The 27,003-nt window shown below is 42.4% G+C and overlaps 2 protein-coding genes across 4 annotated transcripts in view; both read left to right on the top strand.

The window, feature by feature from the left end:
* Positions 1 to 17,243, top strand: part of LOC307216413 (disintegrin and metalloproteinase domain-containing protein 9-like) — a 36,202-nt gene extending 18,959 nt beyond the window's left edge. For all 3 annotated transcript variants that reach the window (XM_079976650.1, XM_079976651.1, XM_079976649.1), the window contains exons 10-23: positions 2,455 to 2,627; positions 3,294 to 3,378; positions 5,497 to 5,618; positions 6,065 to 6,236; positions 7,874 to 7,963; positions 8,889 to 9,084; positions 9,207 to 9,312; positions 10,084 to 10,258; positions 11,565 to 11,645; positions 13,521 to 13,626; positions 13,907 to 14,039; positions 14,289 to 14,361; positions 14,629 to 14,681; positions 15,279 to 17,243. In XM_079976650.1, the coding sequence (XP_079832776.1) occupies positions 2,455 to 2,627; positions 3,294 to 3,378; positions 5,497 to 5,618; positions 6,065 to 6,236; positions 7,874 to 7,963; positions 8,889 to 9,084; positions 9,207 to 9,312; positions 10,084 to 10,258; positions 11,565 to 11,645; positions 13,521 to 13,626; positions 13,907 to 14,039; positions 14,289 to 14,361; positions 14,629 to 14,681; positions 15,279 to 15,372 (1,659 nt within the window). In that variant the 3' untranslated portion in view covers positions 15,373 to 17,243. The remainder of the gene's footprint in view (positions 1 to 2,454; positions 2,628 to 3,293; positions 3,379 to 5,496; positions 5,619 to 6,064; positions 6,237 to 7,873; positions 7,964 to 8,888; positions 9,085 to 9,206; positions 9,313 to 10,083; positions 10,259 to 11,564; positions 11,646 to 13,520; positions 13,627 to 13,906; positions 14,040 to 14,288; positions 14,362 to 14,628; positions 14,682 to 15,278) is intronic.
* Positions 17,244 to 18,213: 970 nt separating this feature from the next.
* Positions 18,214 to 25,612, top strand: PSTK (phosphoseryl-tRNA kinase; the record flags this gene model as incomplete). The annotated part of the gene is made up of 6 exons (XM_079976763.1): positions 18,214 to 18,435; positions 19,963 to 20,260; positions 22,243 to 22,441; positions 23,286 to 23,361; positions 24,291 to 24,384; positions 25,323 to 25,612. 6 exons carry the CDS (start codon positions 18,214 to 18,216, stop codon positions 25,505 to 25,507), a joined length of 1,074 nt encoding a protein of 357 aa, XP_079832889.1. The 3' UTR covers positions 25,508 to 25,612.
* Positions 25,613 to 27,003: the final 1,391 nt, after the last annotated feature.

Genomic DNA, 27,003 nt, shown 5'->3' with positions numbered 1-27,003 from the left:
TCATGACAAAGGACCAGTGGTTGCTTAAACTAACAGAATATGTCAAAGTAGCCTCTACGACGGCCAAAATAAGAAATACAAATAGGAAAACAGTGGTAAGCGAGTGGGAACAACTAGAAGGGTATCTAAAACAAAGTGGTATAAATAGAAATTTGCAAGTAGGGATGAACATATGAACAAGTAAACAAAACAAAAAGTGAAGCACAGAGGAGGAAAAGAGTAGAAAACTCAGAGTTGCAGCAAACCAAAGAGACTGAAATAGGTTGTCAAGGAAAGATAGGTTGGGAAATCCATACGAGATGAGATAGGAGAAAATGTATGTAATTGAAATAAATATAACTGATTGTAACTGAAAAATGCATATACAAATATTTTTTTAAAAAAGAAAGAAAATGAATCCAGTCAAGATATCTCTGGGAAAAAAATATTTTATTCTGGTGACCTCCAATTAAAAAATTATGTAGTTGTACCTCGGAAGTCGAACAGAAACTTTTTCCAAAAGTCCTTTTGACTTCCAAAACATTCGACTTCCAAAGTGCGGCTTCTGATTGGCTGCAGGAAACTCCTGCAGCCAATCGGAAGCCCTATCGGGTGTTTGGCTTCCAAAAGAACATTCGAAAACTGGAACACTCACTTGGCAAACCAGGGGAGCTTTTGAAGAACAGGTACTCATTCAGGAAATCATGAAGTTCCCATTTGAAGAGTCATCAGTCCTGATACTGGCCAAGTATCTGTAATCCCACTGTTAAAAACCAAGGATTTCATTATTACTTCCTTGCAGTCAACGGTGTGTTGGTTTGTGTGTCCTCCTAATTTAAGAGAGAGAGAGAGCTTTGAGATTGGAAAATGCTTCACAGGGCATCTAACGTGAAGACAGATTTTCAATAGTGCTGATAGAGATAAACAGCTATGCTCCCATGGCCTGGGGCTAATGGAGAGCTTTTCTCATTATCTTCCTGAGTGTTGTTTGTACATGGAAGCAGGTTTAAGAGCAGCTGGTCTTAAGCAACTTTACTCTGAAATAGATCCCACTGTGCTCCTGAAGGCTACCTAAGTTTGCTGGAGATTTGCAGCTTGTGTCCTTTCTTGCGCGCTCTCTCACTCTCTGTGTGCATGTCTTTCTCCAGCAACACAAAAGCACTACAGATTTACCTAACAGCAAGGGCGTCTTACCCAAAGTGGCTAGTGGCACGGTGTGCCAGGGCGTCAAGTTCTGGAGGGCGCCAGGAAGAGGCGGAGGCTGGACGCAGCACCTCCCGTCATCAGCTCGCCGCCCTCGCCCCCCTCCACCATGCCACGCTGAAGCAGCGCTGCATCCGGAGCCTCCGTCTGCCATGGCCACCGTGGCACCAAGTGGTCAGCTGAGCTGGGAGGCGCCGCAGCCAGCCTCCGCCTCTTCCCCACTGGAGGAACTGCCCTCCAGCCACTGCCCACCTCCTCCAGCTCCGCTGGCAGCACTGTCCTCCCTAAAAAACTCTGGGAAATGGGGGGGGGCCTCGCCGGAGGGAGCTTTGCACCACGACGCCGGATATGCTTTAGATGGCCCTGCCTAACAGTAAAATTACTCTTGAAATTAGGGATATAACTAGTGATAAAATTATTGCCAGAGCCCACTTCTTTGGTGTTCTTAAAAAAAAATTAGACAGCATTATGAGCGCCACAACCCCAGAGTCGTCCGCAACTGGACCTAACAGTCAGGGGTACCTTTACCTTTTTACTTACACCATAGCAGTGTAAAATGGAATTATATCAGGTGGAGAGCTCTGCCAACTGGCTTAATGCCCTGTTAACTCTAGTTAGACAGGACTGCCCAGTAACCTCCCACCACCACAGCTCCCTACATCTTGAAAGGCATTGCGGAGCCATGTTTCACTACTGTTTCAGCAGTGTCAGTTGCTACTCCTGTCCCTTTGCATTGAGTATGTTGTGGATTTTTTAAATATCTCAAACCCCACAGTTGTTCATAGGCTCCTTGTGACTTAGAAATATTAGCACCACCACCCTGCAACCTGGTGTGGTTTTTAAGAGCCCATGAAGCCAGTTTTGGCAATCACTGTACTTTAGGTCATTTGTGAATGTGTGCTTGTTACACTAAATTCCATTACACTCCTGAAGAGTCCTGTTCCCCAACACAGATACAATTCTCATTGGGAGCAATGGCCTTTGGTGAAATGCTTAAAGGTTGGGTGACTGTGGGATGTGAATCATATGCAGAGCTTGTTTAGATGTACATCTGTATGCATGATGGGGAGCACAATTCATCAAAAAATGTGTTGTCTTTACTGTGTTGAATGCATAACTACTGGAAGCGGATGAAGCAGAGGTGGCTCCTCTACCTTCCTTGTAGCATGACCTTCCTTTGGGGGTAGAGGTGGACAAACACCAAGGATTTGGGGGAACAATACCTAATCAAATTCTTATATCTTCATAATAATGACAATTTTGTATGTGCAGATGTTCAGTCCTTTAAATATACAAGTTGTCCTAATTGGGCTAGAAATATGGACTCAAGGAAACCCTATAGATGTGGATAGTGGTTCAGCTGGAGATGTGCTGGGCAAATTCGCATCCTGGAGGGAGACAAATCTCCTGAAGAGATCACGAAATGATGTCAGCCACCTCATCATGTAAGGTTTTCCCCTCTCTACATAAACCTATCTGTGATTACCGACTGGGACCCTGAACTCTTGCGATTCTGCTGCCCAAGGGAACAACTCAGTTTAGGAAAATGTCACCAACTGAACTTAACCTGCATGCTTCATATGCTTTGTCCGGTCACATGTGTTGGTTTTCCCCTTCAGAGTGTGCAATTTTAAGTTCTGGGAATTTGGCAGAAGATGTGGGTTGAGTGCCTTGTGTGTGTTCTTGTTTTTTTTAACTTGGGAACTGGCCGCTATTTAAAGAGAGGTTGTGGTTCATGGATTAATCCAAGGTGGAGAGGGAATAGGGCTGAGAACAAAAGTGACTGGCTTGATAGTTGTGTTTCTCCCAGCCCTGCAAGGAAATCCCAGAAACCTTTGAACCTTTGACCTTTCTCATGCTTTGCCACTGAACCATAACCCTTCCGCATACCTGGGCTTTATACGTTCCTGAAGTTTTAGCAGAAAGAACTTTAACAAACAGGTCTTGACCTTATTCCTGCAAGCATGAGGACTCAGCATGTTTTTTTTTCTGATGTGAAAGTTGAAATTCTTGTATGTTCTGTTAGATTCCATATTAGATGTCACAGATCGCACTGCACAGCCCAGAACATATTTGAAACGCATTACATTCATTCTTTTCCTGCATTGCAGAGGGAGAAGTGCATTTGGTGCAACGGTTGGAATGGCTTTTGTTGGCACAGTCTGTAGTCCGAATCACGGAGGGTCAATCAGCACAGTAAGTACACTATATTCTCTCAGTTGTGGACATGTTGGCCTATTAAGTAGAAAATGCTTGCACCTGCCGTGCCAAGTCCAGCCAATTCAACAGGACCTTAAGATTTGTCATGAGGCTGCTCGTTATATTTATCAATTATTTTATTTAAATACATACACATACTGCTTGACAGTAACAGAATCTCAAACTGGTTTACAAAAAAATTGTTTTTCAGATATGTAATGAAGGGCTCTACAAAGCAAGATGTCTTAGCAAAGTGTCCTAGCAAAGGCATACCTACATCTACATTGTATACATTTAGTCCAGTTCTTGATTATGGCAGAGCTTCAGTCAATTTTTGCCTTGATTATATGTTTAGACATGCAGTCAACAGCAAAACAAAATAACCACTATTAAAAAGGATTATAGTGAGCAGAGCGATAATTTCTGGTATAGCTATTGGCAGTGCGATGGGAAGGAGAATCTAATTTTGTACTATGATAACTCAAATTCTATTTCAATTAAAAATGAAAATTAAATAGAGCAGAAAATTAAAGAGAGCCAGTGTGGTGTAGTGGTTAAGAGCGGTAGTCTCGTAATCTGGGGAACCAGGTTCGCGTCTCCGCTCCTCCACATGCAGCTGCTGGGTGACCTTGAGCCAGTCACACTTCTTTGAAGTCTCTCAGCCCCACTCACCTCACAGAGTGTTTGTTGTGGGGGAGGAAGGGAAAGGAGAATGTTAGCCGCTTTGAGACTCCTTAAAGGGAGTGAAAGGCGGGATATCAAATCCAAACTCTTCTTCTTCTTCTATATGTTTTCTTATTTTTAAAATCAATCCAACCTCTTGTACAGGTTTCTGTGATTTTATAAGGCATGATTATACTTTTGAAGCATATTCCATGGATTGCACAGTGCAGTTCTCAACATCTCTACTTGGAAACAAACTCCATTGAGTTCAACGGGACTTGCTGCCAATAAGTGTCTATAGAATCAATGCTTAAGAGCTGTGCTTTAAAATAAAATAAAAAGGACAGTGTTAAAAATGGAAGCTAAGAGTGTTGCAGAAAGTACTAGATGCTAGATTCCATGCTTGCTGGTATCACTGAGGGCCGATCAACATGAGCTGGACAAATCCTAACTTGAAGTAGAACACTATGCATTTAATTATGAGTTGATAAAAGATTGTAGAACATAGACTTCTATAATATGAGTAATAATTATAGGGCAGACGTTTACTATAGTATTCTTTTTATAATGCTCTATTTGAAGTATTCATGATGTGTTAAATAGAATCGACCACTCCCCATCCCCATGGAACAGGATACAGTAGGGGGCAGATAATTGATTTTTGCCTAGACAGCAACATATCTTGAGTTGGCTCTCCCTGTACTACTCTGCTAAGTCTCTCATATGATTGTGGCTATGGGTGTTATTTAACTAAACATTAGCACTAGCACAAGGGGATTTTATACAGTCTCCCTCTGCATGACCCCATGCCATCCCCATTTCTGCTCCAGAGGGTTAGAGAAAACCCCAGAACAGATTTAGTGGGCAGGAGACAGTGCAAACATTCCCTTGCACAAGGAAAAATACTTGCACAGGTGGAACATTCTCCATAGAGCTAGGCTGAATACAACCATAGATGTGTATTCATATTTCCTTGTTCTCTTTAAGCAAATGGAGTGAAGAAAAGAGAACTTTCCTGCCTTTACTATGATGGATTGTGGGGAAATGGGCTGCTAATCTGTTAAACAGTAATGGGATGCAAAATTTACTATGTAATAGTATACATTGTTTGGAAGCCTTTGAAATATTAAGCAGTTTAGAAATGCTTTTTAAGTAAATAAATATGATATGGTATATGATATATGATATAAACCATGTTCTCCCAAGATCCTGAATTAACTTCCAGCTAGGGGATTTTCTTGATTAACCAGAAGTGTTGCTCCTGGTAGTAGATAGATCCCTAGGGAATTCTCAGTCTAAATTTTAATGTCAGAAGGAGAGCATGGGAAGAGAGAATAGAGAAATGAGGTATCTGTGTATGGTTTCCCCCCTGTTCATATAGGCAAGGAGGAACTGTTGCTCCAGAGGTTCTATCACTTCACATAATGCTAACACTGTCAATGTCTTTGCCAGTTTAACCATGACGCTGTGATAGCTCACGCTACAGTTGTTGCACATGAGCTAGGACACAATTTGGGTATGAATCATGATGACGGAAGATGTCCAGGTCAATACATTATGCACAGTTCAGATAAGTAAGAGCTCTTATTTGTTTTATTATAGCAACTTGTATTATTTATTTTTAATCTGTAGATTGGGGGTCTATCTGCCAATCTTCTGTTGGTGCTTAAGATCCATCAAAGGCCACATCTGCGCTATACACGTAAAGCAGTACCAAACCACTTTAAACAGTCATGTCTTCCCCTCAAAGAATCCAGGGAGCTGTGATTTGCTGAGACTTCTATTCCCTTCACAGGGCTATGATTTTCAGAGTGATTTAACAGTCAATCCCTCTTCTCAGGTGGGCCTTATGGGTGGCCCAGCTCTGTTCCTTTCCTTCTTTTGCAAAAAGCGCAGTTTTCATTCCTTAAAATGGGAAGTAGATGGCATTGATAAGACGATGATTTCTAGCGACAAAATGCACTACTTCATAGTCTGGACAAATAGATATGCAAAACACAGGCAATTTTGTGCTTTCTAGTGGATCCAAGAACTTCAGCAGCTGCAGCGCCAATGATTTTGAGGACCTCATCTTGAGAGGCAGAGGAGCCTGTCTTCGAAATCCTCCCAAGCCAAGTGATATTTATACAGAGCCCGCCTGTGGCAACAACATTGTGGATAAAAATGAAGAATGTGATTGTGGCACACCAGAAGTAGGTGTTTCTTGAATTAATATTATTTAGATATAGCATTTGGTGCATTAATTTGTTCCTCCCACTACCCCCACCCTGTATTTGGTGTAGTGCAACAGCGAGTTAGTGAATTTTTTTGTCCAGTGCTACTCCAGACTGAGTCAAAGAACAGGGCAGGGGAAGAGGAGGTTTTTGTATCTTGTTTGACCACTCTGTCACCCTGACAGATGTGGAGGTTGCCACTGCTCTAGGCAACGTGCACCATTTCTGTCTCCTTTCTCCCTCACACTTGCTCTGTTAGGCATGGATAGAGGAAAGGGTTATGAGAACAAAGAGAACTCCATGTGTAACAAAAGGTAAATACTTAATAATCACGTTAAGAAGGAAGGGATCATGAAACGGGAAGTTTTACTGCCATTTATAACACTGAACAGGGTGGCGGTGGTGCAGATGATGCTCATAGGTACCAACTGAGACTTTAATCTTGTATCATCAGTACTGTAGTTTGTAGTAGAAGAAACTGCTAAATTTGTCAAACGAGTTTATTTATTCATAGTTGACTGGCCATAGCTGGTCAGTGCATTTGCATGTATAAAGAGTTGCTGAAGAATATATGTGTTTTCAGTGAGACAATGGGTGTAACGCTTCTTCAGGAGGGAACAGGGTTTCTACACCTCCCTTATCTAGATGGAGGTAATTTAGGGTTGCCATATTTTGAAGAGCAAAAAGGAGGACACATTTGCCAACTTCCACTTTTAACTACAAATCACTATGATGACTCTCACTCTCATTTTAAATACTCCTACTATGTATTGCCACTATATTGCTAGTGGCAATGTTCTCAACTTTCAACAAACACCCTTCAGATGTCAATGTGTGTCACCATAGTTGGCAGTAAGCTGGCCCTGCTGTCTACTCTCACGACACGTCAGTAGCAGCTCCACACATCAGGCAGTAAACAGCCTGAATAAATGTGGACTGTGCTATACAGACTCCACTCAGGATGTGCTCAAAAGTCAAACTGTTGACTTCAATTAGTTGACTAGTACAGCAGGGCAACAGGTTTTCCCCCCCCCTACCTACTGGGCTAGTTTACTCGATGCACACAGCTTTAGTTAGCATCCAAATTATGACATGCATTCTCCAGCCCGGAAATCTTTAGTATCACAGTCTTTAATTTTAGTGCCTCAGTCATCTTCTGCCTTGTTCTGTGTAAGGGGTAGAGGCGTCCTGAGACAAAGAGAGCTGTACAAGTAAAAACCACCCTCTCTTCACATCCACACACCCCTAATTCCCTTTCTAAGCCCCTGAAGCAAAGATAAAAGATTCCTGCAGAGCACTGGTTCACTGCAATGGAAACTGGTGGGGGGAAATGCCCAGCCAAATTCTCTTCTCTGCCCACCCTCCCAAGCAATAAACTAAAACACGCATAGCGTGATTCTGACCAGATCTACACAGAGGCAAGTCCTAGTGAATTAATGGTACTTTCTACCTGAAAAATGGGGGGTTAGAATTGTAGCCCTCCAAATCAAAGCCTCTAAAAAGAACAGAAGACACGTGTGTCGCCCCCCACTTGAAGGGGACTCTCTAAGGAGGGATTCAGTTGCTTTTGACAATTTAGCACTCAAGTGTCCAACTGAAGTCTTTTTTCTTAACAGGAGTGCACCAACCCTTGTTGCGATGCTGCCACGTGCAAACTAAAAGCTGGATCAGAGTGTGCTGAAGGATTGTGCTGTGAGAAGTGTCAAGTAAGCTAGATTACCCTTTCTGTACGTGTGCAGCACAATGCTATGCATATTTACCCAGAAGCAAGCCCACTGAAGGGCGAGGAGCAGCCATGAGGTGTTAGAGAACAAAGTTGTGTGTGTCACCCTGCATGTCCTGCTCCCCCTAAGCTAGCTTAGGTGTGGCGAAGGATGCTGACCCATAACCAGTGCTGAAGCAAAACTGAGCTACTGGTTCAGTGAGAAATGTAAGAAGGCACTGATTTCTGTTCCGCCTTGTACTTATCCTATGCAGTGCTGTTTCCATTCCACTGCAGTTCGGCTTCTGACAAAAACAATGCTATTCGTTTCAGTGTCCTCTAGGGAGAAATTTTACAGAATTCATTTGTAATCATTACGTTACTCTACAATGCAAAGGAAACAATGCAAATGGAAGACATGGAGGTAATAAATTACATACCATTTGCACATTGAAAACAACACCAATGGCGAATACCGATTGCATCCTGCATCAATTTCTGTTCCAGATATAGGATGAATAAGCAAACACCTGCAATTTCTGCTTGCATTTCTTGCAGAATTCGCCAACATCCCTGGTTTCAGAACATGGAATTGGGGGTGGGAAGTGTTCGGAGAGCTCTATCTTGTTCTTCCCCTGGGGCAGCAAAATTTACTGAGCTGGCCCTGCTTCTTGCCTTTTTTTTTTTTTTGCCACGGTTGGAACAACCGCACCTTCTGCCATATTTCCTTCAGTATAGCTAGCAACCCTATCAACTTACCCTTTTATTGAAGCTGAGTACTAGGAATTGTTCCTGCCTCTTCTCCCTTTTTACAAGCTTCTGTCACAGGCATTTTTACTCCTCTTTCTCCTGTGTCAGTTCCACGTATTGTTATGGCATTTTTGTTATGGTTACCAAGCAAACAAAATAAATAAAATTCTGTTTTCTAGTTCAAGGTTGCAGGAGTGCAGTGCAGGCCAAAAATGAATGCCTGTGATCTCCCTGAGTATTGCAATGGAACATATCCCAACTGCCCAGATGATGTGTATATCATGGATGGCTACCCATGCAACAATATGAAAGACTATTGCTATGCTGGAATTTGTCAGAATTATGATTCTCAGTGTGAATCCCTCTTTGGAAAGGGTAGGTTTTAAACGGTTTATAGCCCGTGTAACACAACTGATATTAAGTTAGCAGAAACAGCTATGTTACACATTAAGAAAACGGACTATTTTTTGACAAATACGGTTCTGTTGTTTTTATAGGAGCAAAGAAAGGGCCAAATGCTTGTTTTGAAACAGCCAATAGTAATGGAGACAGGCTCGGCAACTGTGGAATGTCAAAAGGAGAGTTTGTTAAATGTTCTCAAGCGTAAGTACTCAGGAAGTCATATTTATACTCTGTTGCTTCATGGAAGCTGAAACCCTGATGGAGGATAGGCAATGGTTTCATAAACCATGGTTTATGAAACTGTAGCCAAGCACCAGAGGCGGTTTGAGGTGGATTGACTGGTGCAGTCACACTGGGTGCCACGCTGCAGAGGGTGACAAAATAATGCTTTTAGAATGGAGTGCAAGAGGCAGGGGTGCCGAATTTTAGCATCACACAGGGCCCAAAGTTCACCACTGATGCTTATCTTTCACACTTCCCCATTTACCGTCATGCATTGGTTTTGACACAGATTCTAGTTGGCATCGAGCCATTATGTTTAAAGCAGGGGACCCCAACTTAATGCTGGTTAACAAATCGGAATACAACCCTGGTTTATTATCCTCATTAGTTAAATGATATTAAGCCAGAGTCCCCCAGTTTGGATATAACAGGGAACTCTGGATTAATGCAGGACTGAATCTTAAGAGCAGCTGGCACACAATGGGAAGGAGAAACACATGGCCACAGCGCTTTCCCACAGCTTCATAAACCATGCAGGATAGCTGCTCTGAAGCTGATACATGCGGTCCAGACTTTACGCTGTTAAACTGCTAATATGGATCATCTAGTTTGTACAAACATGTGATTGGTGGCATTTGAAAAACTGGAGCAAACAGATGTATGTTTGTATAAACATTAAAAGATGGGGGGTATTTTGATATTTACTCTGGTGTTCCCTACTTTCATTTTTGTATTTCATTTTTATTGCAGCAATAGCCTATGTGGCAAAATTCACTGCACATCTGTCAGTCAACAGAATCTTCCATCCCAGATATACAGCCAGATTCAAAATGGCATTAGGTGTGTGACTACTGATTTTGCTCTGGGATCAGATGTTCCCGATCCAGCTTTGGTTAACAGAGGCACAGCTTGTGCAGAAGGAAAGGTAAGAGAGTGTCCTTCACATCACCAACTCCCTGCTCAATGATATAGCTGCAAACAGGATTCAGTTACAGTCCGAGTTATGTCTATAGTTCCAAAACTGCCTTTTTGTATTGTTTGTATGGCCAACCATTTTTTTCTAACCCTATCTCCTGACAAGCAGCCATTCCACAGTTGCAGCTATTCACTTCCTACCTGCCAAACAGCTTTAGAAGGCACAGATGCCATGCCCGGGAACAAAAAGCCGATTTGTATCTCATGGAAACCTTATAATAAACCATCCACAGAAACCTGGTTCCTTAATTGTGTGCTTCAAGTTTCAGATGTACAGTGGTACCTCAGGTTACAGATGCTTCAGGTTACAGACTCTGCTAACCCAGAAATAGTACCTCAGGTTAAGAACTTTGCTTCAGGATGAGAACAGAAATTGTGCATTGGTGGTGTGGCAGCAGCAGGAAGCCCCGTTAGCTAAAGTGGTACCTCAGGTTAAGAACGGTGTCAGGTTAAGAATGGACCTCCAGAACGAATTAAGTTCTTAACCCGAGGTACCACTGTAATTTTAAGCCATTGTTAAAGAGTTATATGCACAGGCTGCAGCAAGCCTCATGCTGGCACCCAGCCTCCTTCCCTCTCTAGCACACACCAGAGGATGAGATTTGAAGCATCCACTTCCATTTTTAAACTTACTAGAGTTCCCCACTGTGCCCAAACTCTGGTTAGTTAAAACACTAGCTACCCAAGCAAATCAGAATCATAAACCGTGATGTGATTCCAGCTTGCTTGAACTAACTAGAGTTTAAAGTATCCAGAGTTCCTCACATTCCGACACAAGGGTGTGGCGCAGTGGTTACGGTGCTGGACCAAGACCTGGGAGACAAGGGTTCAAATCCCCGTTCAACTATGAAGCTCGCAGGGGGACCTTGGGCCAGTTGTTGCCTCTCAGCTTAACCTACCTCACAGGGTTGCTGTGGGGATTAAATGAGGAGAGGAAGATGCATGTATACCACCTTGAGCTCCTTGAAGAGTAAAGAGGTGGGATAAAATGCAGCAAATAAATAAATAGTTGAATGTGAAATCTTTTGCTCTCCTTTCCTTGGTTGCAAAAGAGTTGTTCAGAGGAAGGAGGGATGGTGTGAGCCCAAGGCTTATTGTGGTTCATGCAGGTAATTCTAAGCTATGGTTTAGTGTTACATCCAAACTTATGATTTAGCGTGAAGTCTGAGCCTGCCCGTTGTTTCTGCATTACACTTTGGTATTTTTAAAGACATACTTTCCAACTTTAAAGCTTGCGTTCCTTTTTCTTTTTTCAGGCCTGTGTTGATTTCAAGTGTGTCAATGCAAGCCTGCTTGGCTACAATTGTGATGTAAAGAAAACATGCAATGACCGTGCAGTAAGTAAGAAAATGATGATCCTATTATTCCAGTGGTAGAGCAGAAAAAATATTCCAATATTCTGGCTATAAAAGCAGTTCAGCTATTGAGAAGATTTGCTTGCAGTCTTTATTGCCACCAGAAGCAATTGCTGTAAAGGAGTGGGCAGCATGTGGTTTGAATAGCTATTTCCTGCACCTTGCCATCAATTTTGTGAAGCCCTTTTAATATGGCTTTCAGACCAGTTTCAAAATCAGGATTCACCCACTATACAGAATCGTAATTCTGAACCTGTTTTGGTGGTATGCTCCGTTCCCATATATTTGCACAGTAACACCAAACATGCCACCCTGAGCTCCTTTGGGAGAAAGGTGTGATTTGTTGTTGTTTAGTCGTTTAGTCGTGTCCGACTCTTCGTGACCCCATGGACCAGAGAACGCCAGGCACTCCTGTCCTCCACTGCCCCCCGCAGCTTGGTCAGACTCATGCTGGTAACCTCGAAAACACTATCCAACCATCTCGTCCTCTGTCGCCCCCTTCTCCTTGTGCCCTCCATCTTTCCCAACATCAGGGTCTTCTCCAGGGAGTCTTCTCTTCTCATGAGGTGGCCAAAGTACTGGAGCCTCAGCTTCACAATCTGTCCTTCCAGTGAGCACTCAGGGCTGATTTCCTTCAGAATGGAGAGGTTTGATCTTCTTGCAGTCCATGGGACTCTCAAGAGTCTCCTCCAGCACCATAATTCAAAAGCATCAATTCTTCGGCGATCAGCCTTCTTTATGGTCCAGCTCTCACTTCCATACATCACTACTGGGAAAACCATAGCTTTAACTATACGGACCTTTGTTGGCAAGGTGATGTCTCTACTTCTCAAGATGCTGTCTAGGCCTGTCATTGCCCTTCTCCCAAGAAGCAGGCGTCTTTTAATTTCGTGGCTGCTGTCACCATCCGCAGTGATTATGGAGCCCAAGAAAGTAAAATCTCTCACTGCCTCCATTTCTTCCCCTTCTATTTGCCAGGAGGTGATGGGACCAGTAGCCATGATCTTCGTTTTTTTGATGTTGAGCTTCAGACCATATTTTGCACTCTCCTCTTTCACCCTCAATAAAAGGTTCTTTAATTCCTCCTCACTTTCTGCCATCAAGGTTGTGTCATCTGCATATCTGAGGTTGTTGATATTTCTTCCGGCAATCTTAATTCCGTCTAGGGATTCATCCAGCCCAGCCTTTCGCATGATGAATTCTGCATATAAGTTAAATAAGCAGGGAGACAAAATGCAGCCTTGTCGTACTCCTTTCCCAATTTTGAACCAGTCAGTTGTTCCATATCCAGTTCTAACTGTAGCTTCTTGTCCCACATAGAGATTTCTCAGGAGACAGAAAAGGTGTGATATAAATTTAGTAAAATAAGAAAACAGTTTGTTTTTTATTTAACAAAATTTATATACAACTTGATTGTAGCAAAATCTCTAAGCAGCTTACAAGAAATATTAAAATGATTAGCAGCAACAATTAGAAACATTTAAAAACTATTAAAATATTTGGCAGCCCACCTGTTTTGTACGTGGGAACTATCATGCATGCTGCTGGTTTCAGCAGACACAATCTGGAGCCAGACAATGTTAGCATCATGGAACATATTTAGAAATGGCATATCACTAAATCAGGCCCATGTTCTTTATTCCATAGCATACGTATCTGTTGTTTGCTCTGGTTGTACTCATTGCTTTTTTTCTTCCGAAGTCAAGGAAAGCTGTTCATCATAGCATTTCCTCAAGGAAGGCAGAACATAATGGTGCCTAATGCAGGGGTGGAAAACCCTCTGTTTGTTCCTAGACTTCTGCTCCCATCATCCCCAGCCTAATTCTTCACCTCTTTTTTGGTCCTTCTTTCCTGTAGGTATGTAACAACAAAGGCAATTGTCACTGTGATCCTGGATGGGCACCTCCTTATTGTGACAAATCTGGATACGGTGGTAGCATAGACAGTGGCCCAACTCACATAGGTAAGAATGAGCTAGAGCAGGGTTTCCCAGACTCGGCCCTCCAGCTGTTTTGGTTTACAATTCCCACCATCCCTGACCATTAGTCCTGCTAACTAGGGATTATGGGAGTTGTAGTCCAAAAACAGCTGGAGACCTAAATTTTGGAATCCCTGAGCCATAGGGATTAGGCTGGGTATGAAGAAGGTGGTGCTAGATGTGGAACCTTCTCTTCTGCTGCACCATGACATTAATCCTAAATTAAAAGCAAAACAAGTAATTTTCATTGCCTTTTCTCCTTTAGATACATCACTTCGTGATGGCCTGCTGGTGTTTTTTCTGCTTGTGTTACCTCTGCTAATTATAGTAGCGGTTGCAATTGTCAAGAGGGATGCAATTAAAAGACGTATTTTCAGAGGACGGAGAAGACGCCAAAGGTATGAAAAGAATAAGCTCGGTTTTTAAAAACCAGAAATGTGTGCCGCATCTGTGACAAGGTTAAGACAGGCAGTGTTAAAACAATGAACAGCAGCAAAATACTGTATCTAAAATAATGAAAATCAGTTGTGGCCCCAGGGCTTCAGATTGCCTTCTCCCAGAAGATGGTGTGTACCAGAACCAAACTGAATATTTAATGGAGAAAGACATGTATTATTTTAACCAACCTGTTTACATTATGTTTTAAGGGCTGAAAATGCACGGCAAGCAAGACAAAGCAGCACTCCAGGTGGACCAAAGCCACCAGTAAATAATAGGCGGGTAAGAATATTTATTTTTTTCATTGCAATGTCCTCTTTGAAGTTACTGCTGATGAATGAAGTTTGGGCTACTGTTTCGGCTCTCCACAGGCGCTGTGAATTTGACAATGATTTTCCAATCAGAAATGCAATTCTGCAGAAGGTTAGATCAGTTACATTAAAACCGTGCATGGCATTTTGCTAGAATGAAAAGATGCATTAAGCTTCAATGCTGTGGTAAGAACCATGAATTCTCCTTACTTACTATACATTTCTTTTCCCTCTGCAGCCTACAACGTCAAATTCTGGAATCTTTACGATATCACACTTTCCTGCTCCAAGGTTTGCGCTTTTAAATCTCTTCAGCATAATTTTACAGGCATCTGTGCCTACAATCAGGGCAAACATTTAAACTCAGCAAATACTGGAGATTCAGCAGCATTTGAACTGCCTACTGAATCCCTTCTCAGAGAGCCAATATCCAGGGAAAGGTTCCTTTAATCCCGGTTCCCTGGTGGGAATATCAGCAAGGGCTTCAGCAGTATTTTGCCCATAAACATTTCTCCTGTTCACCTCTATTTACCTGTGGCTTCACTTGTGCAAAGAGTGCGCAGTTGATGTGCAAGAGGTGGTAACCAACCGTGGTTTGTTCCAGAATGTTATTGGAGTACAGTTCCCTTCATCCCTAAGCATTGGCTATGCTGGCTGGGGCTGATGGGAGTTGTGGTCAAAACAAGGGTACCTTGCTGGCTACCCATGGCATAAAGGGGTAGAACTCTGGCAGAGTAGCTGTCATTCATACAGAGGATTTTGTCGAAATAAGTAAGTAAGGAGGGAGGGAGGTAGAAGTATTCATTATGTTTCTAGAATCTCTATTGACCAGCCTCTGAAATATGCCACCAAATACACACTACTAATACTGCATTTTATCTCCTTTAGGCCACCCATACAAGCAAACCTTGGGCCACATCCATCAAGACCTCCTTTACGACCACCAATCCCACCCAGACCTGTTTACGCAACTCCATCCTGAGAAATTCTCAAGAGGGTTAGATGGACACATTAAACATATGAGAGGGTAGCAGAAATGTGCCAGTGCTAAACCTGTTACATATTTTTGAAAGTATTATTTTTTATTGATATACAAGTGAAGACCTCATTTTAATTTCTAAAAAAACTGTTGAAACGGTAACAAAAGAATATGGGAATTTTTTTTCCTGAATCTCTAGATAGACTAAGGCTGCCTTAATCATTAGATCAGTGATTCCCTACATTTTTTTTCTGAAGACCTCTTGAAAATTGCTGAGGGTACTGATGGCCCATTGAATGATTATTTTTTTGCCTGTTGTAACGATGGTAATGTGCTGTGCTAGATGCTGTATGAATTTTAAATTGTATTTTTATTGCTTCTTCTATTGTATTTTATGGTATTATTCTATTACAATACACTAAAATACAATATAAGAAATTAAAGAAGCAATAAAAATGCATCTAAAATCAGTATTATCATTTAATACCAACACACGGACCACATAAACTAAGTCTGTAGACCACTGGTGGTCCATGAACCAGTCTCAGAACTCATGTATTAGACAGCAGAATACTGTTTGTGTTGTGTCACATTAGCCATCAGGACATATACATAAATACACCCCTCTCAACACAGGGCCAAACTGATGCAATGCTAAATGTGCAATTAGAAATCATTTTAGGTTTCCAAATTTTGATATCTTTTTTTTTTAAAAGGATGCACAAGGGTTGATTTACCACTGGGATTGCAGCACACAAGAAATGGAGGTCTTGATTAAAATAGCTTGCACACAACACACACCTAAGGCACAGCTGCTAGCCTTAGAAAAAAGGTCTCATTGGCGACAAAGGCAGCTTTCACCCTAAAGCAGGCTTCCTCAAACTTGGCCCTCCAGATGTTTTTGGTCTACAACTCCCATGATCCCTAGCTAGCAGGACCAGTGGTCAGGGATAATGGGAATTGTAGTCTCAAAACATCCGGAGGGCCAAGTTTGAGGACGCCTGCCCTAAAGCTATTTTCATAGCTGAGGAAAGAGAGGTGAAACCTATCCTCCGCTATACTGCAATCCTGATGGAAATCACTCCCCTACTCGCCCATTTTATATTTAAAACATGACACGAGTTCTAGATGCTGCATCTAGCTTTGCCCACAGCTTTTCTGTGAATAAAATTCAGCTGCTTTAAACATAAAACAAACTGTGAATGAAAAACAGTGAAGGGGGAAAAAACACTTTCTGAGTAATTTGCACCCAATTCACTAAGGGCGCGGCATATGCATGGAATTGTGAGTGCAGAACCAAAGGAAGTGCATGGAGATAGAACTGATACTGAAAGTTGGGTCAGGGGCAGGATTTTACAGACCCTGAGTGCTAATTACATGGTTGGCAAAGTGGACATTAATTTGTTTGAGAATAGGGGCTGACTCCAGTTGTTTGTCCTCAACTGGTATTGCCCAAGTTCACAGTTGTTAAGTTCCAAAATACTGTAAATGGATATTTTTCAATATGCCTTTTTGCACTAAAGTAGGCAAAGTACACCTAAATTAATGGTCTGGTCTTCCATTTCTATATTCCAAACCTGTGGCAGGGGGCATAATTATGCATCCTCCTTATTTAATTTTAATATATAGGAATTTAGATCTTGGTTACAATATTGTAGCAACAGCTCACACTGTCAAAATCATACCTAATCACACCCATTCCACAGTGTTTTTGTTTTGGAAGTGAATGAATGTACAATCCGATTGCTGTGAATGCTATATTGTTAGAAACAGTAAATTATTTGTACGGGTATTTATTTGAATATAAGATTTTGCTGGCTCAAAAAAAAAATATCTAAGTGATGTATATAAAGCAATAAAATGATTAGCAATAGCAGTAGCATTTTAAAATGAGTAATACGCAATGAAATTATGCCCAGATAGGCTTGCTGAAAGTTTTAGCAGACATTTAAAACACTTTAATGAAGATGTCTGCCAAATCATAGAGTTGGAAGGGACTACAAGGATCATCTATTCCACCCCCTGTAATGCAGGAATCTTTTGCCCAACATGGGGTTTTAACCCCCACAGTTCAGCTGTAAGGTTTGCTTACAGGTTCGAAAATGCCAACAGAAATCCAACTTCTAACAATACTTTTCAACTACTACTTTTTCTAATACCTATAACCATTTTATATACTTTTCAACTACTACTTTTTCTAATACCTATAACCATTTTATATGCAATTTTGCACAAATCGCTATTAAATACCGGCAGGAAAATGCCGGTACTTTACACAGTTGTATTTCAAAGGCAATCTCCGTGAACTATTTTGTAAGAAATAAAATACTTTGCTATTTAATTGGCACGTGTGTTTTTTTTCTTGCAAGTTGGTAATATTTAAAAGCAATAACTCTTTGAAAAATCATTAGAAATGTAATTTATTTTCATACAATAGATCGATATGCCTGCTCTATCAATACCGTTTAGCAGTTTTCATTAAAAGCAACTTACAGCGCAACCAACAATCAGAACCAACTTGCCTTGTCCTCTATTGCATGTGGCCACCCTAAACTGCTGCCCAATCACTGCAAGCGACAAAGGGGTGCCGGGGCTCCCCGCTTGTCTCCTACGTGCAACGGCCGCTTTTGCCCCTCTAGAGCCCAGCGTCGAAAGCAACCCGGAGGTCCGGTGCGCGGAAGTAGGAGGAAGCCCAGTCTCTTTAGAACTCCCTGCGCCGAAGTCCCTCCCCAGCGCGCCTGCGCAGTGCTACCGCGCGGAGTCAACTGCGCAAGCGCAGAACTGTGAGCCGTCGGTCCCTTCCATTCACGGGAGTTTTAACGCTCTGCACGAGCGCGGGGCCTCATGGTGGAAGAGCTACGGCGCGCCGGAGGCCACCAGCTGGGGCTGTGCTTGCTTTGCGGTTTACCTGCCGCGGGCAAAACGACGACGGCGCAGGCCCTGAGCCGGGTCCTGAGGGAGCGCAAAGGGTGGCGCTGCGTCCCCCTCGCTTACGACGACCTCATCCCTCCGGAAGCGTTCGACCAATCAAAGGAGAGCTCGGGACAGCGCGAGCAGCAGCCGTTGGTCAGTAGCCTCCGCCCCCTGCTCCTTATTGGCCAATGTGGTCTTGCGATTCTGATTGGCCAGGAAAATGTCTTCGCTTGCCCGCGGGATCTTTCAGTGGTAGCCCAGGTGGGCAGAAGGATGCGCCCCAGCTTTATTTTCCTACCGCTGTCATTGCCAAGGATCCTTTTACTTCTGACGCCTCGCAGCTGAATCCAGCCAGGAGATCTGGTGCTTTAGGGTCAGCTGCGGGGTTTGCCTTGAGTAGGCGCTCACCAAGTTTGCTAAAATAGTAAAAAATTAAAAAATCTGGGTATTGAGGGAGCCTATTGGCTTGTCCTTTATTAAAGTAATCTGCTGTGGCATGGCAGCGATAAATGACAAAAGTTATCATTTTAAATTGGCTGTGATTCGCTCCAGCTGCCGGCAGAAGGTTTGGCGTATTTCAACTTGCATCAAGAAAAGTGAGCTCGTTTTTAAAGCATCTATATATATTTTAGTAACATGAAGTTAAGCAAGACTTGTCTGCATATTTTTAAAAAGCATCTTGTTTCCTATTATTTTATGCTGAAAGTTCCGTTTCTGAATCTTAACGTTTTGCTGTTTTGATCCTCCTGTACGGACTGATAAACCAGCATAGTGTTATGTCTTGTTTTACAGTATTTCAGTATGCTGGTTGCTGGTTCAGGGCCCTTTGGGCTGAAAGGCAATACATAAATAAACAAGTGGTGGTGGTATTTTGCAAAGCAGTCAGTTCAGTATGGGCATTTGTTGATAACACAAGCTGTTTAGAAGATGTGAAATTACTTAATATTCATTTGCAGAAACAACCAAGAGTTTTTTATTACCTTAAAGACAAATTTGTTGCAAAATAAGCCCTTCTTGAACATTCCTGTGGCTTCAGTGAAGTCCATGAAATTTACACTGCAATAGGACTGCAATCCTAACTCCTCTTACCTGGGAGAATTCAGTACGACTTCCTTCTGAGTAGGCATGGTTAGGGTTGTGCTATAAATCTGTTGGCCTTTAAGGCACCAAAAGAAAAAGAAAGATAAAAGGCTAAATTACCTTTTGTGATTGAATAAGTGTACTACTTGATCTGTTGTTGATTTGTGGTAGTATATAAAAACTTAATAGTGTGTAATTATTACTATTTCATTTTCACATGGTTACCCTGCTGGAGTTACTACTTACATGCATTGTAGAGGGGTTTGCATGTTTGTTGCAAGAGAAACAACAGTTTTGTGGTAATTACACTAATAGTTGGGGAAGACTGGTAGCAGCATATTTTATTAAACTGGGATTTTGCAGCACAATGCCTGTAAGGAGGGAAGAGTTTTGGTTAAAATGGCATGGGTGGGCCATGCAGATAATTATAGGCATGACTGATGCTAAGAAAGAATAGCAAATCATCTAAAATATCAAGAGGACAAATGCTGTTCATTTAACACTGCAGCCAATAGCAAAACCTTCGTTACTGTTAATGTTTCCAGTTTTTATCCAATATCTTGAACTCTAACCATGAATAATTGTCTTTTTACTTTATAGATGTCACACTGGAGATTATACCGTCATGAATTATTGATGTATCTTGAACATTTCCTTCAAAATTTTATTAAAGGATGCCATTATTCTCCTCCTCCAAACAGAACTGAAACAACATGGAAAAGGTTTGCCTGCTATCTGAAAGAACAAGAATTAATATATCCAAGAACAGGAACTGAAGACTCTGCATCTTGTCAATATTTAATAGATTTTATCCCTCTCAGACCAATATATTTTATTTTAGATGATAACTTTTACTATCGGAGTATGAGATATGAAGTGTACCAGTTGGCTCGCCAGTGTAAGTTTGATATTATATTTTAAGGTAGCGGCTCAGCCTTATGACTCAGCAGTGCAAACCATGATTTGGGATGTTATGGCTAAAAGGGATTCCTACCCTTGTTGAGCAAAGCAAAGCTCTCTTGTTGTATCTTAGGGATTCCTGCTACATAGAACACCTAAACTATGATAGCATTCCAGGCAGCAACTTGTCATATAGAACTGGCCATTTCTGCATTGGTAGTGAAGCTGGGATTGTACTCCTTGCAGATGTCGGTTTCCTTCCACCTGACATCCTATACATTTTGTGGTTCAGACAGATAAACTGCTTTGGCTGCCATGACCAGTGCCAGGAACGAGACATGGAGAATAGAACCAAGCCAATTTGTCTGGAACTTTCAATTGTTTTCTGGACTATTGCCTCCTGAACAGGGTAGCTGGTTTAGAAACTGGAGGCCCTGAATAGCAATGGCTTAGTTCCTAACTGAGTAGCTAATTTCAGAAAGTGGTCCTGGATAATGAGAGCTTGGGTTCTTGGTACATTTATTTTATATCATTCCATAGGGCTTCATCTTCCCCCCGCCCCTTTTAATATTTAGATCAATCACTGCAAGGGCATCCAGTGTTTTGGAGTTGGGAGTTCTTTCCTTAATATCTGATTCTGATGAGCGTTGAACTGGTGTCTGGGCTCAGTAATGGACTGGATTACTGAGGTACTGTTGGTGGGTAGTTTGTGTGGGAAGGTGGTGCTCAGTAGTTCTAGATGTAGCTGCCATCTCCTTGAAGGATCGAGTTTGCATCTTGAGGTGCTCGTTGTCCCCAGCTTTGTCACCGGAAGAACAAGAGTTTGTCTGTGTGGCACAGAGTGCCTTCCACAAGCTGAGGCTGGTACACCTGCTTCTGGACATGTACAGCAGTCCACGTTCTGGTAACTTCCGGAATAGATTACTGCAATGGAAGGCAGTTTGGAAATTGCAGGTTAGTTCAAAACATAGCTGCCGGGCTGCTAACTCGTACCAGAAGTTGGGATCACATTTCAATAGTGTTTGAATAACTTCACTGGCTTCTGGTCTGTTTCCAGAGTGATAATTTTTACCTAGAAAGCCCTAATGGCTTGGGGCTAGGATACTTGGAGGATTACCTGCCACCATATCAGCCACCTGGACAATAACATCTTGCTGCTGCTGCCGCTGCCGCCGCCTTTTCTGTTACAGTGCCCTCTTGTGGAAAACTCTCATCAGGCAGTTTTGCCTGGTCCCTATGTCATTTTTTCAGGGAATCCCATTTTAATTTAATTTATTTAGCAGTTTTGTTCCCTCTGATGTTATTTTTATGCTACTTGTGTTATGCTTTTTAGTGTTCTTCTTCATTTTTACATATTATGGCATTTATGTCCCACCTCCGCATCCTAAGTGATCTTGGATCAGACACAATAACCAGTGAAAACCAAAAGTAAAATATCATTACATACAATTATTACCATTCCATCTGCTTAATACAACCAGGTTCCCACATGTACATGTACTTCAGAAGGTCTGGCAGAAGAGGAAGTTCAGCTCGTTCTAAAATAAAGATAAAGTGGGTGCCAGTCAAAGCTCTGAAAGGAAATTTTTAGTCATTTTAGTCACCAGGCCTCCCCAAACAATTACCGGGTCTGGGCAGGACTATATGAGGAGAGGTGTTCCTTCAGATACCTAGCTCCTAAGCCATTTCAGGGCTTTATATACTAGAACCAAAACCTTGAACTATTGGCCTTGGTGGCAAATAGGCAACCAAAACAGGTCTTTGAGAATCTGTGTTACATAGTCTTGTGCAAGCTCTATTTATAATGAATACTAAACTCTGAAATACTTAGGATCCCACATCCTTACTTCATGGTGATACAGAAGACGACCTTATTTTGTGCAAAGTTCTTGTGTTTGTGTTATGCCTACACTTTTCAGAAACCATGGTGAGATTAAAATGACCCTCCTATCATCCAGGAATATTTTTATATTTGTCTAGATACACTGGGCTTCTGTCAGTTGTTCCTAGATTGTCAGGCTGATGTTTGTTTAGAGAGAAACAGTCGGAGAAAACAACCATTACCTGAAGAAACCATCCATGCAATGGTGCAGAAAATGGAAGTTCCAAATCCAGAGAAATACGCCTGGGAGCAGAACAGCCTCGTTCTGAAGACTACAGAATGTTCAGTAGAAGATAAGTATGTAGTCACATGAAAGCAGTTATTTACATTGAATTAAATGGAGGCTTCACAGACATCTGTGGGCCTAGCAGCGTGTAGAACTCTGGAGTTGTGCAGCGCTTCTCTATTCATTGATATTTGCCTTGGAATAGCTTTGTTGCAGGGCACCTAGCTGCAGAAAGGGACATAGCTCAGTGATAATACACGTGCTGAGCATGTAGAAGGTCCCTAGTTTAATCCCCAGCATCTCCAGGCAGGGCTGTCTGAAACTCTGGAGAACTGCTGCCTTTCAGTGTAGACAAAAGCTGAAGTAGATCGGCCAATGGTCTGACTCAATGCAAGGCAACATCCTGTGTGACGAATGGATGTTGTTAATGTTACAGTTGTATAAGGGATTGTTATTTTGACTGGATTGCAATTGAGATGAATAAAATTTTGGAACACAGAACTATGAAGTAAATCACCAAACCATCAATTCTAGCAAGTGGGAGGCCACCTAAATTATATAATTCGGCATCTGGATGGTTGGGATTAGTAATTGTATTATAATTTGGCAATGTTATAATGAGGCTGCCATTGGATTATTCTAACTGAAAACTAATAAAAATTATTTTATATATAAAAATAGAGAATCAGAAAACAAAAGAAACCCTTGCCAATCTACTGCGGCTCACCCTGAGATCCAAGATTACATCCCAATTTACGCTTTGCTCACTCTTTTCTCTGCTGTCCAACCTCATTGATTTCAGCAAAATTCTTGCCTTGGACACTTCTGTGATGCCAGGGTCCCATCCTTAGGCGAGTGCTTACATTGCATGTGCATAGTCTTTCTTTAACATGTTTGTTTTCTTGACTTTTTCAGTCTTCAAGTGCTTGATTTGCTATCTACTGCTCTGGAAAATCCAGTGAAACCCCTGGAAGAGAATACAGAAGTAAAGGTAATATGGAACTATTATATTGGTAATAAAATAGACATTTGATGCCTGGCACTTCTGCTGATAATAATCCACCAGTGGAGAATTGTCCACTTTGGAGGAGAATGTTTCCTACACAGGAAATCTAAGACTCACTTTCTGCTCATAAAGGAGTTTGTGCTGTAAAGACAATTGGTGGAATTTAGTGTTGTGCCATTAGAAACACTCCATCTGCACAAGCACATCAGCTTTCCAGATGGAATAATTCCCCCTGTCACACACAGTTCTGGGGGTTCACACAGTTTTGGGGGTTCACCCCCCCAGCCAATGGGGTATAGGGGAAGGCTCACGGCACAAGTGGAAGTCATTATGCAGGGCTTCCTATAGTGGGGTTCATTAGATGAATCCCACCCAATGGTAGTCCTAACTCAGAGTAAACCCACTGAAGTTCATAATCATGTCTAACTTAACTTTATTCATTTCAATTGGTCTACTCTGAATGGGACAACTTGGTGGCTGTAACTGAGAGAACTACCAGAACCATCAGGTCCCATTGTCAACAATAGATGGCAAAGGAAATGAGTGCTAGCTTCTGTAGCAGACAAGAGGGAAGTCTGCCTTTTTTCACCTCATTTCACTGAATCAAAGTGTCTTCACATGTCTTATGGTTGTAAGCTTTCTTGTGTCACAGCATTTCTGAAAAGTGGAGAATGTTCAGTAGAGGTTCTTATGGCAAACTTTGAGTGCTCTGTACCGAAATTCCCTCTGTGTAGTTTCACACTTGTCTGAAAGTGAAAAAATTGTTGGAAGCTTCAACTCTCCTCCCTTTATGCAAGGGAAGGTACACAAAGCTCACCCCAGTTAGTGCATGTGCTCATGATGCCCAAATTTACCCTTTGAAGATATATAAGAGCCCAGTTCTAAAAACATTTTTTCTGGTTGATTGCGGCTAGGAAATGGATCGTGCTATTTGTGCAGCCAGTGTTCTTCATCAAGCAGACCAGGCTGTCAGGCGAGCTGTCTCTCAGACCATGAAGACTGCTAAAGGTATGCTTATTTGCAAAAGGTTGCTTAACTTGCTTTAAAGGTAAAGGTAAAGGTACCCCTGCCCGTACGGGCCATTCTTGACAGACTCTGGGGTTGTGCGCCCATCTCACTTAAGAGGCCAGGGGCCAGCGCTGTCCGGAGACACTTCCGGGTCACGTGGCCAGCGTGACATCGCTGCTCTGGCCAGAGCCAGAGCCGCACACGGAAACGCCGTATACCTTCCCGCTGGTAAGCGGTCCCTATTTATCTACTTGCACCCGGAGGTGCTTTCGAACTGCTAGGTTGGCAGGCGCTGGGACCGAACAGCGGGAGCGCACCCCGCCGCAGGAATTCGAACCACCGACCTTTCGATCGGCAAGCCCTAGGCGCTGAGGCTTTAACCCACAGCGCCACCTGCTTTGCATGCACTTAAATTAGAAAGGCACAGTGCAACAAAACCATACATGTCCAGCGGTTTATGACTACTATTTAAAGACACTGTTTATGCACAAAGGTGCTATACATGCTAGTTGTCCTCTATTTCTGAAGATTCCTCTTTTGGAGATCCCACTCCTGAGGAGGTAAGTCTCTATATTCATTTTCAAAAGAATAGTGGCTTTGCTTAAACCTCTTAAACTTTTGATCTTCCTTCCCCTTTAAAATAATAATAATTTTATTACTTATATCCCACCCATGTGGCTGGGTCTCCTCAGCCACTCTGGGCAGCTCCCAACAGAATACTAAAAACACAATAAAGCATCAAACATTATAAACTTTCCTAAACAGGGCTGCCTTCAGTTGTCTTCTAAAAGTCAGATAGTTGTTTATTTAATTGATATCTGATGGGAGGGTGTTCCACAGGGTGGGTGCCACTACGGAGAAGCCCCTCTGCCTGGTTTAAGATAAATTTAATATAACAGTAGGTAAATCACCATGTGCTGTACATTTTGTTTCCCTAGATAATAACCTTACCCCAAAGGAGATGAAGAGCTTGGCAGATGAACTAAATATGCTGAAAGTGGAATTTTTGGAAGATTTGAGGCACAGAGAAAATGAGAAAAATAACCAATTGAATATAAATGTAACCTCTTTATTCAGCCAACAGGCAGATGGCATTGTTAAGAAATATTTAAGTGAGAAGTAGTAGCATTTTTTTTTATATTCAGTGAAGGGGGATATAACACTGTGGCCTGTGGGTTCGGCAAGAATACTAGATATTGCTGAGATTTGGCATCTGATGTCTCAGTGGGGGAAAAACTGGGCCAATTCCCTCACTCTCTCTGTTCGGACTGACTGCCAAAAATACCAGTTGTACCAAGAAGCTTCAGGATCCATAGGGAGAAGAAAGATAGTGAGATTTACCCTCTGAAATATTTTACTCTTTGCTATAATTTGAAATATGTCTGCAGCCAGGATCATTGACTCATACATATGACCCAGATGTTGTTAAACTTCAAAGTCCCACCAGCCCCTACTAGCATGGCTGAAGGTCTAATGGACGATGGTAGTTGTAGTCCAACAACTGGAGGGCAAGGGGCATAGTGGGCAAACAATGGCTGGATCTAGACACATTAAAGAAGCATTCCAGTTAAAAGCGTTGTAAATTTAAACAGGGAAAACAAGTACTGTAGAGAAAAACAGGACTCTACAGTGCCATCTGTTGGCACAGTGTTATATCGCATATACAACGCATATACCGTATTTTTCACTCTATTGGGCGCACTTTTCCCCCTCCACTCCTATGGAGTGAATGCAGGCTCCTTGGCTTCAGCGATAGCAACGCTAAGCCTCCGAAGCGCAGAGGGAGCACTTTGTGTTCCAGAGGCTTTGCGTTGCTTTCACTGAAGCCTGGAGAGCAAGAGGCGTCGGTGCGCAACGACCCCTCTCGCTCTCCAGGCTTCAGGGATAGCTGCACGCAGCTCCTCCGGCAGGGAGAGGCTGCACGTGGCTATGGCTTCTTTAGCCCCGTGCAGCTTCTCCCGGGAGGGAGAGGTTGCGTGGGGCTAAAGAGGAAGCCAAAGCAGCCAGCGGGATCCATCCCGCTGGCTGCCTTGACTTGTGACATAGCCGCGAGCAACCCCACCGGCAGGGAGAGGTTGCGCGCATCCTGTACGCTGCTCTTTGGGGCTGGGGGGGAAGTAAGATTTTTTTCCTTGATTTCCCCCCCTAAAAACGGTGTGCCCTATGGTCCGGTGCACCCTATGGAGCGAAAAATACAGTAAATCACTTTTTCTTTATCATTTTGGCTGAGTTCTGTGTGTAGCTTTAGCACTGTTATAAAATACTGTACATTAAAGACCATCAGAATCAAAAGCATTGTGCCTTTCCATATTTGTTCCATCTAGTGCTTCCCAGACTGCTGTTTCATTTTTATTTATAAAGGGTATGCATATAGTACTTCTGGCTATATATTCCACATTTTGTGAATTGTTTCCATCAAAGGTACAGTGGTACCTTGGAAGTCGAATGTAATCCGTTCCAGAAGTCTGACTTCCAAAACGTTCGGAAACGAAGGCGCAACTTCCAACTGGCTGTAGGAAGCTGCTGTAGCCAATTGGAAGCCGCATCAGAGTTTTGGGTTCCAAAGAATGTTTGTAAACCGGAACACTCACTCCCAGGTTTGCGGCTCCTTATAACATT

This window comes from Podarcis cretensis (genome assembly GCF_951804945.1).
Source record: "Podarcis cretensis genome assembly, chromosome: 5".
Taxonomy (NCBI): Eukaryota; Metazoa; Chordata; class Lepidosauria; order Squamata; family Lacertidae; genus Podarcis; species Podarcis cretensis.
Note: the sequence above shows the minus strand (reverse complement) of the source record. Positions and strands in the feature narration are given on the sequence as shown.